The following is a 12885-nucleotide window of genomic DNA, read 5'->3' as shown; positions in this document are numbered from 1 at the left end:
CCCCACTCCCCTCACCAGAGGGGAGTGTGCGGGACTGTGGGCTGCGGGCCCACGGCGGAGGGAATCCCCGCACTCTCCGCCTCAGACAGGCTAAACAGAACCCAGAGTCCCTGAACGCGTCCTGGCCAAGCAGAAGGCTGGTTCCAGTAAAGCACGCTTCTCTGTCCAAACAGCAAACCTCGCGACGGAAAGCGATAAAACACAAAGGATGCGAACAAAGAGGCGGTGCGCGAACTAAATGCGCAAAAACGCGCAATTTACCTGAGCGGCTGGTGAAGATGAACAAGTGTTGGATGATGACCCTTCTTCTTCTTCTGCTTCCTCGGATGATGCGGATGATGCTGATGATGCTACTGTTTCTTCTTCTTCTGCTCTCCGATCCGTGGTCCTCCTCAGCTTGTCAGCCAAACCTCTTCCTCTCTCTCTCTCTCGCTCACACACACACACGCACACATACACGCAGCCACACATCCCCCACAAGCACGCGCACGCAGACACACACACTCTCTTTCTACAGGGGATGCTGGGAACGTGACGAGTGTACTGGATTCATTACTGCAGTCGGTTCGGTTCTCGCAGCTGATTGGCTGATGGTTTAATTAAGAAATTCAAAGCAGAAATCATACACGCTGCTGTATGAACGTGCTTTGTGTTTCATCGAGATTCTATGTGATTGACCAAGACGACTTACATGAAAGTCAAATAAAAATACAATGTTTATATATATATATATATATATATATATATATATATATATATATATTTATATATGTATATATATATGTATATATATGTATATAGTTTTTTATAGTTTATTATTTCATCCCTGCTCCATGGTGAAGGATGGTGGTGACAGCATTAGGCTGTGGGGGGAAAATTGTTCAAAAATACTTTATTTATTCTCAAGAAAAAGTGAGGAACTCAAACCATGCAAGTATCTTCAAAGTTGCTGTGGATGGGAAGGATCTCCAGTAGCAGTCAGTCTCACAATCTGAGTGAGCTTCTAACTGAAGATTGCTATGAAACGCTAGCAGCTCAGTAGAAATGTCCTGGATGATCCCACCTCTGCTAATCCACCTCATTTGCTTTTGATACACCTCTTTAAATCCCTGCCTGCAAATTCAAGAGTTCTGAAGATAATTCAAATGTTTATTATTAAATGATAACTACATGTTATGATGCAAGTGTCGGTGCATCAGGACAGTGTAGATGCGCCGAGTGCATTCAGATGCTGACACAGATCTCATGATGTGACCTGAGTTAACAGGGATCGTCAGACTTTGATCTGAACATGAGAGCCTGCAGAGGTTCAGGCGAATCATTGGATGATTCATGAAAAAAAGCAACAAAGATGCAACCCGGTGGGAAACTGAAATGATTGAAGAATCATTTTCTATTTGCAGTAGATGTAAATATGTGATAACTGAGCCCAGGCATCAGTGATGTAACCGGCTGCAACTCCCAAAGTTTTAAACTGTGTCCCTTTTTTGTTCTGGATTCTTACGGCTCATGTAACATAATGACCGGAGTCTAATTATGACCAAAGCACAATTAGACTTTGGTCATAATTAAACACGAAGCTGAATGAAGGGAGATTGAATGAAAGCTTCAAAGAGTGATTCCAGTTTTGACCCGGCGCCGCGGCAGCAGCAGCTCCTGCATTGTAGATTTTCTGCTGATTCATTCCAGAATCAAGCTTTTTTGTTGTTGTTGTTGTTTTTGTCTCTTTAAAGAGGCATTTTGCTGTGCATCAGCGGTGCAGCTGTTGCTCCTGTGTGCGTCTGGGGAAAAAACGAGAAGAGAGGAAGGGGCACAGAGCAGAGTCAACCCAAATCAATTTCACTGCTCATCTGAACTTCCCCAGGCTGCCCAGCAACCCCGTCTTCTGTGGGCCTCAAGTGGTTTGGTGTAAATCTGATGTGGCTCCTTAACAATCAGCTGATCCACAGACACACTACTGATCTACCAGAACTGAACCGACGACTAAGGAGAGCCGTCACACTCGTCTGAGACGGTCCGGTCGGCCCGGAAACGAGGACAGGACTCTCATTTCATGAACTTGTTTTTAGCAGGAAACCGAAACGGTGAGGTTTGTCATCCGACAGGCTGAGGATGTGATGCAGGAAGAGAGGAGCAGGGAGACCGCGCAGCAGCAGCCACGTGGCGCACACGACAGGAAGTGGCTGCTTAGGCTGTTTAATGTCACTGGATATTTCCTGTCGGGGGGGCAGGGGGGGCTGTTACATCCTGCAGGGCACAGCTGCAGTTCTCACTGGGAAGCTCCATCTTAATGGGCTGCAGAGGCATAATGAAGAAAACATAATGCAGCGGACATGACAGTCCAATTCATCCACCCTCCACCGACTGTCTGCTTGTGATCCTATCAACAGTCTCAACCACTCGTCTTCATTTGTATGAATGAAACACAGAGTAAGAGCTCTCAAAAACTGCAACAGACAGGCAAGGTTATTCATACAGCACCTTTCAGTCAACGACAACTCAATGCTAGGAAGTTCAAAACAAATTAGACAGATTAAATTTAGTCAAGTTTAAAAAAAAAAGAGAAAACTATTTTATTACCTTTTTTTTGGGCTGCACTAACAAATTTCATAAATATGAAGTTCAATGAAGAAAGTCACACAACCTCATAGTAGGAAGCAACTTTATTTTGAAATGACCCAGGAGGAAGCAGGACTTTACATCAAGCTTTGGAAAATCCTCCATTCAAGTCATTACCTAATATATTTAATGAAAAGAAAAAATAAAATCAAGGAGCCCTTGTTTTTTATATTTTAATTTTTTTTTAAAGGGACACATAGATAGTTTCTATCTATGGCTCACAAAAAGCAGTTCTGGTTAAGTATTTATTGCTCTAATTCTGTGTAATTCGATTATAATTAACAAAGCAAATTGGGAAGAGTAGAAAGCAAACCCTCCTTATACGGTTTAGATGTCCTGGTAATTAGCCGCCACAGTTCTGAACAAGATTAATGAGAAACAGAAGATGCTGTAAAAGTGAAGGTTGTCAAGGCACTTAGCATCGAACCGAGCTAAACAAACAAAAAGAAAACCAAACAGCAAATAGACAACTAGACACAAGTTTGAGTGCAATAATCTGTCATGTCAGAGGAGGCGCTGGTGAGCAAAAGGATCCCATTTTCAGAGTTTACCCATACCTGTAAAGTCTCCCATTTTGGCCGGGAAACTTTTGGGGTTTTTTACCTCCCCTTTTCTCGCCGGGCTCCCGTATTAGTGGTCGCCCCGCTCTTATGTTAGTTTAATCCTCCACAAGCCGACAGCACCACAGGACGGCGACAATTCCCGTATTTTCAAATCCAAAACTTGGATGGTTTTTATCTCATTCCAACCTCTCATGCAATTTATCATAACGTATAGGAGACTGTAGCTCCAAGGAAGTAGCATTTTTAAAACGTCTTTATAATTTTTTTTTCAATTTACATGACTCTAAAAGCACAATATGATTAGTATTAAAGCCTCATAACATTTGACAGAAACATAAGATTTTCTCACTTCGTTCTAATCTCGTGGTGTGAAATCATTTATTTGCCTCAACCGTCAATCAGATCAATCAACGGTTGACGTATTTTCAAATAAACAGAGTTTGTCCCCCTCTACTGGCCGGTAGAAGATCATTTAAATTCATTTCAGTTTAGTTTATTTATATCGCACCAATTCACAACGACCTGACCTTTTGTAAAGTCCCAAGGCACTTCACAAAAATAAATAAATAAATAAATAATTTCATTTCAATCACACACACATTCCAGTTGATCCTACTTACTACACACACAGCAACCTCAATTAGTTATTCAAAGTAGATTAAACGTCCCTATCTATGGAAGCCCAGAACATCGCTGGGCTTCCAGCAATCAGCTGGAACGAGACTCAACCTAAGGAGGAGGGAATGCCGAATGGCTTGCGGCATTCCCTCCTCCTGGATCAGCATCCAGCACTTGTGTTATGTTGTTGAATTAACAGCAGTCCCTCATACAGAGCATGCAAGTAGGGACAGTGGAGAGGAAAACTTCCTGTTTAACAGTAGTAAGGAACCTCCAGCAGAACCAGATCCTGACTCAGTGCAGGCAGTCGTCTCCCACAACCGACTTTGAGAAGACAGAGCAGAATGCACAAAAAGAAACCAATGAACTGTTAAAAATAAAGAAAAAATAAAGTTTTTGTCAGTTCTTAATAGCTGGTGACAGACCAATGTAGTGTCTATTAATCAATATTACAATATCTGGACTTGTCTGATCTGATTCATTAGGCGCTCTCACATTAAAGTAGTAAGAGTCCATTTTCTCAAAGATAAATTGTCGTTGCTTGTTGTTCACGCGGGAACGAGCTTCGAGAATGCTGAACTTTTGTTCTTATTGTTTCAGCTTTTTGTCCACAAAGGAATGGACTATTAGCAGATGGAAACATGTATCAGAATGAAAAACATTGTGAAATGCCATTCTTGTGTTTATCAAACTAAATGTTTTCAAATCGATTGTAATAGCACCATGACACAAGCTTTATGCGCCTGCTCCATGTCGCCTTACTGCTACGCTTGTTTTATTGTAGCAGCATTACAGCGCCATCCTGTGGATAAAGAGGTCTAAAAAATATTGCTTATGAGAATTTCTTTTTGGAAGCCTCAATAAGACAGTTTCTGCTTTGACTGTGGAAGTTTACATCGATATATCGCCGTTGTACCTCACCGCATAGCCTCAAAAAGCACGCTGGAGTTGGAATGCAAACACCAGTGACGACAGTTAGTCGTGTTTTTGTGGAACTGATGGATGGATTCATGTACAAAGTGCATGTCACAGTTACAGTCCAGATTCGGTCCTCTATGTATGAGTGACCATCTGAAGTGTCACTTAACTGTCCATTTTAGTCTTCACTTGTACTGTTTTTTTACTTCCATAATTTTTAATATTCTAGACGTGTGCTGAATATTTCTTTAAATTTACCAAAAAGACATCATTAACCCCTTTGATATATTTTCAGGCTATGAGACAGGAATTGTCTGAAGAGTTGGCTTGATTCGACGCTGTGCTGCCTTGATTCGACGCTGTGCTGCCTTGATTCGACGCTGTGCTGCCTTGATACATTGATGCACTACTATATCTGTCAACCAGTGGCTGTGTGGTCTTGTACGTCAGCAGGTACTCAGGATAGATCTGGTGCTTCTCAAAGACAACAAAAATGGAAGGATTTGCGATGTCGTTGACACAGCTGTCGTAGAAGTTTATGACTCCACCGTCTTTGGAAGGAGGTCGGACGTAGCTGGAGTCCCCTTTTGTGTAGCTCCCCACCAGGACACGAGACACAAACATGGTTTTGACATCAGAGTCACCAGTGTAGCTGTGGGAGTATTTGGCGTCCCGAGCAAAGTAGCTTCCTGTGATTAGAAACAAAAAGATAAGTGAGAAAGACCAAACACACGTTGAGCTTTAACGGCAGTAAGAAAGGCAGGTCTTTAATTTAGAGTTATGGAGATTTTTTTAGCATGTTTATTTGAATGGCATCTTCTCTTCTCCTGTCCCATAATATGTCATCCTTCGACTGATATAAAAATTCAGAGACACTATAAAAAGTTATGCATATCGAAAAAGCTTTTTTTCTTTTTTTACAGTAAATCGTTTGTTACAAGTGTTAGTAAGGTAAATTTAGAAAGAAAAGGCTTATGGTACACTGGGGTAAACCCTGACTGAACAGTCATCTTTAACCCACCTTTGCCATAAGCTGTTCCATTAACTCCACAGATCCTCCAGTCAAAGTTGTTGAGACAAATGGCGTTGATGTGTTTCGAGTCAGTCCCATGAAAAAGTTGCTTTTCTTCCACCTCACGTCCACTGTTGTTGTTCTTCATCTGAGTCTTTTGCCTTTAGGTAAAAGGGTGGCAAAGAATGTCCTTTAAAAACATGTTCACAGAGCTAACGTGTTGCCAAAGTATCAACTGAAAGGGAAACTAAAGGTATTTACAAGAGGATATCTATTAAAAATATGATTGGTTTTTAAAAAAATCATAAAAAAAAAAGCTGGCAAAGAGTGACCAAAGACTGTATTAAAATAAATTGAATAAGAAAAACATCCAAGTTTTTAACTTGGTCTATAGCATACATACAACTGAAAGACTTCCCAAAGCGCCTTGTTCTGAATCCTCTCTATCTTGACAATATCGAAGCCTCTCAAGGTCGAATGAAAACGTGCTTCAATCTTTTGAAATTCATCCGAGGTCCGCGGGACGGCAACTCTCTACAATACACAGAAGCAGGACAGTTTTCAGTGGCAGTCACCAGGACCAGCGGAGGGAGGAGAAATATTACATAACTTTGAATTATTCTGGAAACAAATCTGATTGGCCAAGGCGAGTCGGCAGGATGCAAAAAAACAACAACATACATTTCTGAGAAAACAGGAAATACTTTCAGTTTCTCATTTTGGAGTGAGTGTCCGACACTGTTACGACACACAGACCTGAAGAACGTTTTGTGAAACGTCAGTTAATTAGTTCATTTTAGAGAATGTGTATCAATGTATGGCGGCATTTAATAACATAAGTATGAGCTTATTATGGCAATTATTAAATTCATTCCATGTAGTAGTTTTGGTTGAGTAATGAACTGTTTATTCCAATCATATTTGCATTTGGAGGTGAACAAAATATCAGAACAATGTCAAGTAATATTTCTCTCAGTGTTTCCTTTCAATGCAAATTAATTTCATTAGCCAAGTAGCAACTTTTGGGCATGTAAATTTATAGTAGGAAAATATTGAAATAGAGCCCCCCCTTACTGATCAAACAGAGAACTTCCACATTTTCCTTATATATCTGTGTGAACTCTTATTTTATGCCGGCAGCTCCGCCAGAGGGGAAACCACAGTTCCAGGTACTTTATGTAATCTTAGGATTTAGTCCATCCTGGACATTTTCTTGACATGCAACCAATAATATATATATGTGTATATATATATATATATATATATATATACATATATATATATATATATATATATGTGTATATATATATATATATATATATATATACATATATGTTGTTTTAAGCTTTTTGGACTTCAATGATCAAATCTGAGGCCCACTGTACTTGCAATTCGTCCTCGCAATCTCAGATTTGAGGAGATCTTCAGAAGTGTTGTAGTTTTGTGTTCCCTGTTGCTCCTTTTTATGAATGAGAAAACGTTTTGCATACACTCATTGTGGGGTAAACCAGTATCGGTGACTGAGTCTTTAGGACAATAGCTTGGACTTTTACACCCTTAATTTGCTTTCTGGGGAAAAAAAAGTACCAAATTCACCCCGTTCCCACCACAGAGTGGAGAGGCAGGAAAGCCCAACCCTGTAGTGAGTTTATTATACCGAGAATCCAGTTGGAGGGATCTGCGTCTTGTCCCAGTGGTCTGGAACAGGAGAAAAGATTGCTGGAGGTTTTCTGCAGGAATAGATGGTGAGGATAAGATTCATGTTGAACCATTTTAAAACATTTGAGAACAAATTCACAACCCGAGGACTAACACAAAGCTGCTTTAGGTCACTTTCCTCAACCTACCTCACTTTCTTGGTTCGGACATCAGCGGCAGAGACGAACAGAGGACGTCTGCTCACAAGCCTCTTAGTTCGGTAATGCTTATTAGTTTGAATCATGTCTGAAGGGAAGAAAGACATATTAAGTGAAGTTGTATTTATTTGTTTTTTGAACCCATTTCAAATGTCAAAGTCTCGTGTTTTACCCTGGAAACTAAGAGAATAAGACTGGGAGCCAGCAGAGAACTCCACTTCGCTCTCATTGTCCAGAAACTTCTGCTCCAGAGTTTCACTTCTGATGTCTGACGATTTCCTTCCGGCGCTCTGCAACACAGTGTTGGTGGTTCTGGCTCAATATGTAGAGAAAAATATCATAAGATACAGATGGCAGGAAATTTCACAACAGTAGTAGTGAAATTTATGGGTTAGAACGAGACCCTGACAATAAAAATGATCTTCCATTGGTGCCGTGATAAATGGTAATAAATGATAAACTGAACTTATCTTGCGCTTTTCCAGTCATTTTGACAACTCAAAACACTTTACACTAGAGTCACATTCACCCAGTCACACACACTTTTATACACCGATATACAGATTGGTAGGCAATTCGGGGTTAAGTGCCTTGCCCAGAGGCACATCGACATGTGGCAGGAGGAAGCTGGAATCGAACCTACAACCTTCCGACCGCAAGACAACTAGTCTACCATACAACCACAGTCGCCCACCATGTCTGACCACAGGGATGGACGGTGATGTGAAGCAATAGTTTTCCGCCACACACACACACACACACACACACACACACACACACACACACACCTAGAGGCTTCTGTATATTTTGATTTTGGTTCTGACCAGAGAATCTCATTCAACATGTTTGCTGTATTTCCCATAAGCCCAGATGTCGGGCTTTCTGCAGCTTCCTTGAATCGACTTCACAATCATGGACACTTCCGAAACTGATTTTTATTTACTTATTTATTTATTTATTTATTTATTTATTTATTTTTTGCCTTCTGATTCTGAGCGCAAAATGAGCAAAAACCTGAAACAACACAAGTATTTAGGAATCATTAAAAAAAAAGTTTGCGTACTCACATCCGGACCGTACAGGTTCCACTTTCCAAACTCGTCCTGCCAGTACCAGAGCCACTCCGTGGTGTGAATGAAGGTCGGCTCAACCAGAGAGTTCACCGTAGTGAGCCGCCGCACTTTGTTCCCTCCACGAGTCATGGTGTCAAAATGAACAGGCGGACTGCCGCTGCTACAAACACAAAGCAATGCTTTCCTGAACTTAGAGGAAATACCATAAATGTTCTACTTGTTAAACTCGTCACCATCATTGTGGGAGTTCTTCAATGTACACCACTTCTTTCATATTTTGTCCAAAATACATTTTAAATGCTACAATTGTTTCCCATAGAAAAACTGTCCAAAACTAATAACTATTTAATATTTAAAAAAAGCAGCCTAAACATATTTCAATGCTTTTTGCTTAACTTTATGGGCACAAAAATTGTGAAGATAACTTTAATGGAAAGCAAGCTGCCGAAAAAGAAAAATGTTAACTCTTCTGGGCTACTGTGCAATAAATAAGTAAACAACTAAATTAATAACTTTCCACTAGCAACCAACCACATCAACCAAGTTTGATTATTTTGAACATAAAAAAGATGGAGGAACAAATTGAAGCATTGAATGTTCTGCAGTAAATATGGACCTCTGGCAAATGATTAGCACTTTTTAGGTTAAAAAATAAAGCTAAAATGGAAAAAGTGGAATTCAGAAAAAGAGAAATAGAAAAAAGTAGAATTTTTGGGGAAAAAAAATACAATGGAGTTAGGAAAACAACACAACGATTTCACATAGCCGTAGTTCCAAAGTGCTGCTTCACTGGAGAGAACAATCAGCACACTTCCTACTTCCTACTTCCTACAGCACTTCCCATTCTGGTTCAGGCACAGAAAAAGGCCTCTGACACTGCAGGAGCTTTGAATTCAAGATGAAGGTGGCTACATTTCATTGATCCATCAAAGGAATAAATCCTAATCGTGGTTTGCTCAGAATTCTGCAGAGGGAAGCATGTAGTTACAGATTCCCCGATACAACCGATGGCAGCTGACGATGGTTTGGAAGCTAACCAAAGAGACTGTTAGCCACAACAGCTAACGGCTCTCAACACAAACATAATCTAAGTTCATCTAGTAACTAGCAATGTGTTGTCAACCCGACAAGAAGACAAGAAGCTAGCAGACAGTCAACACAACATTTTGTTTCTTCTTCAAGGAAAGAGTCTCAAACAGGATGTGAAGCTTAAAACACAAAATCTCCTCATTTTGGAGCTAAACCGACTAGCTTTAAATCACCAAGAGAAGTAAAATGTTTATACACGTGAGCCAGAATTCACTAATATTTCACTTCGCAAAATATAATAGCACTTTGATATTATGAGAACTTGTTACATACTTAAAAAAGGCAATTTGTCAAGAAACCTGCATGGAGCAGCTAATTTTTTTCCTTTCTGTGACAGTTGAGAAGGTTTGTGGCCGTTAGAGCAGAATACCTGTACGTGTTGCTGGGATCACAGTATTCCTTTTCAATTGTCTCGTTGTCAGGCAAGGCCTTCCACTGGCCTCCTTCCTGGACCTGCCATCTGTACGGCATCTTGTCGTGAGCTTTAAAACATTTGTCTGAAAAAATAACCATCAATAAAAACATCTGTGGCGAAACAAGGAAAGGAAACAGGTACCATGTGGAATGATGGGCAGTAACTTACCATCATGCTTGCAGTAGCCTTTAATGAAGTACATGCATATCTCGGTTTTATCTAGTAAAAATAAAAAAACCCACTAAATTAACTTTGGCTACGCACTTTGAAACATTATTTCATCCATTTCTATAGTTGGTGTATTTACCTTTGACAGGTTTGTTTTTTTGTCTGCCTTTCTGGTCACCTGCTCCATTTCCCTCTTGGCCACCAGCCGCACCAATCAGGTTCCCCCTCCTAGCCCTACCAGATCCCCGCCTCATATGGAGCCTCAGCGCTTCTCGATTCACGTAAACGGACCTCAACGAGCGAAGCATGTCATCTGGCACCATCTTATCATGCAGGACCTTCTTCGGCTGAAAAGCTGTAAAGTCGTGGGCTCTGGAGCAGCTGCAGCTTTGGGTCAGGGACTTCTGGCAGATGTGGAGTCTTTCACAAGCTAAACCGCTCGTACACCGGCCAAATTCTCCATCACCGTTATTGTAATCAAAGCATATCTGAGAAAAACAGAAGAAAAACGCTCAAACACAGTGCAATCCAGTATAATCGTTGTTGTTTCTGATGTGAATGTAAAAACGTCGGTGGACTTACAGCAGGCAGTATGGTGTTGTCGCTCTGCAGCAGCAGCGTACACAGCTCCGCCCTGCTCAGGCCCTCCAGCTCATGTTCTTCCAGCAGCCTTTGGTTGTAGTCAGAGTTCAGAACGTGGGGGAAACTGCAGCCTCTTCTGTTGGGGAAGAAGGGACAGTTTTTCATGGCAGATTAAAGTCTCATTCAGAAAGCAGAGCTGCTCCAAAAAATAAAATAAAAGAAAGATTCTTTTAGAATTTTTCAAACATTTTTTTTGTAAATGTGGCCTCATTCCCAGTGGGATGCAGGGTTTCCCCAGTGAGCCCTTGTGACAGACTTGTCACATTGGCTTCAAACTTTAGTTGTTGGGATATTACCTAACATCAATAATCCGTAGGTACATATATTTATTTTGCTCAATTCTCTCATATTTCATTTTTCTATTTACATAAATTTACTGTTGTGCGTTTGTTTTTACCAAGGGCCAGCCGACTGCAGTTTTCTGGTTGATCGTGGATTTCCGATCTTTAAAAAGCCTGACCTGCCGATTCCAGTTTTGGCCAATATTGAATTTTTTTGTCTGCAATATTAGGCCAATTGCACTTACTTCATGTTTAGGACAGATTATGGAAATAATGATACCGGAAATGATTAAGTATTATGTAGAAAGTAAAGGACTTTTGTCTTCATGTCCAAGTGGATTCAGAAAAAGAAGGAGTACAATGGATCCAGTTGTGTGTTTGGAGTCAGATATTAGAAAAACTCAAATTAATAGGGGAGTGGTAGCAGAATGTTTTGATATTGAGAAAGAATATGACCTGGTATGGAAGGATGGGTTGCTTATAAATTTATATAAAATAGGGATTACAGGAAGGGCTTATAATTGGATTTAAGATTTTTTGTTGAATAGAGTTATACAGGTACAGATGGGAGCAACAAGATCAGATAAATATAAAATTGATAATGGAACTCCACAGGGAAGTATTATCGGTCCTTTATTGTTTTCAATTATGATTAATGATGTTTTTACAGAAGTAGATCAGGATGTCATGCAGTCATTATTTGCTGATGATGGAGCCTGGTGGAAAGGGAAAAATGTAAGATTAGATTAGTGTATGAGAAAATACAAAATGATATTAAATCTGTTGAAAACTGGGCTTATAATTACTCCTTTTTGGTTGTTTCCATATGCGACTGTTGATCTAGAGGTTTATAAAGAAATGCAGGTTAATAAGGATAATAACTGGGTAAGTTTTGTAAATGACAGAATTAAGAATATGTATAAATCCTTTATAATTATATACACAGACGGTTCAAAAGATGTAGTTTCAAATAAAGCAGGATTTGCTTATGCTATTCTTGAGCTAGATATATTTATGAAACAAAGAACATCTGATCATTTAGCTGTTTATACAGTGGAAATGTTAGCAATACCGATGGTCTTACAGTGGGCAGAGCAAAATAAAATAGAAAAAGTTCTTATACGTTCAGATTCATTATCATCACTAATGTCTATTTTAAATATCTCATCTGAAAGTCGTGTGGAGTTATTATACGAAATTTATGAAGTTATATTTAGAACGACACAAACTCAAATAACGATTAGGTTTATGTGGATTCCAGCTCATCAAGATATAGAAGGCAATGAAATGGCAGATCATTTAGCGAAGGTGTCTTTAAAACAAAGTAGAAGTCTGGGAATAGCATTTTGTAAATCTGAAATAAAATCAATTATTAAAATCAAAATTAAATCTGAATGGCAACAATTGTGGGAGGAAGGTACTAAAGGATGTCATTTATTTCATATACAAAAGAAAGTAGGGAATATGGAAATAATAGGAGAAAATCGAAAAGAACAAGCAGCAAATGACAAGACTGGGCCTTGGACATACTGGATTAAATAAAACTTTACATTTGATAGGTAAACATCCAGCAGGTAGTTGTGAGTGTGGCGTGGTATGGAAACAGAAGAACATGTAATAATTCATTGTGA

General features: G+C 39.8%; 2 protein-coding genes across 6 annotated transcripts in view; both read right to left on the bottom strand.

The window, feature by feature from the left end:
- LOC122826824 (synapsin-3-like) overlaps window positions 1–451 on the bottom strand; it is a 99492-nt gene extending 99041 nt beyond the window's left edge. The window contains exon 1 of the mRNA XM_044109161.1: window positions 262–451. The gene's annotated coding sequence lies outside the window, so the exon portion shown is untranslated. The remainder of the gene's footprint in view (window positions 1–261) is intronic.
- A 2197-nt stretch (window positions 452–2648) lies between these two features.
- Window positions 2649–12885, bottom strand: part of si:ch73-252i11.1 (uncharacterized protein LOC553517 homolog) — a 34123-nt gene continuing 23886 nt past the window's right edge. Inside the window, exons 2-12 of one of the 5 annotated variants that reach the window (XM_044108197.1) lie at window positions 10914–11049; window positions 10471–10819; window positions 10332–10382; window positions 10119–10245; window positions 8654–8819; window positions 7759–7876; window positions 7578–7674; window positions 7388–7460; window positions 6134–6264; window positions 5740–5891; window positions 2649–5407 (exon numbers count right to left, since the gene is read on the bottom strand). In XM_044108197.1, the coding sequence (XP_043964132.1) occupies window positions 5010–5407; window positions 5740–5891; window positions 6134–6264; window positions 7388–7460; window positions 7578–7674; window positions 7759–7876; window positions 8654–8819; window positions 10119–10245; window positions 10332–10382; window positions 10471–10819; window positions 10914–11049 (1798 nt within the window). In that variant the 3' untranslated portion in view covers window positions 2649–5009. The remainder of the gene's footprint in view (window positions 5408–5739; window positions 5892–6133; window positions 6265–7387; window positions 7461–7577; window positions 7675–7758; window positions 7877–8653; window positions 8820–10118; window positions 10246–10331; window positions 10383–10470; window positions 10820–10913; window positions 11050–12885) is intronic. The other 4 variants (XM_044108196.1, XM_044108198.1, XM_044108193.1 and 1 more) reach the window with 4 other exon arrangements.

This window comes from Gambusia affinis, linkage group LG23, assembly GCF_019740435.1.
Source record: "Gambusia affinis linkage group LG23, SWU_Gaff_1.0, whole genome shotgun sequence".
In the NCBI taxonomy this organism is placed as follows: domain Eukaryota; kingdom Metazoa; phylum Chordata; class Actinopteri; order Cyprinodontiformes; family Poeciliidae; genus Gambusia; species Gambusia affinis.
Note: the sequence above shows the minus strand (reverse complement) of the source record. Positions and strands in the feature narration are given on the sequence as shown.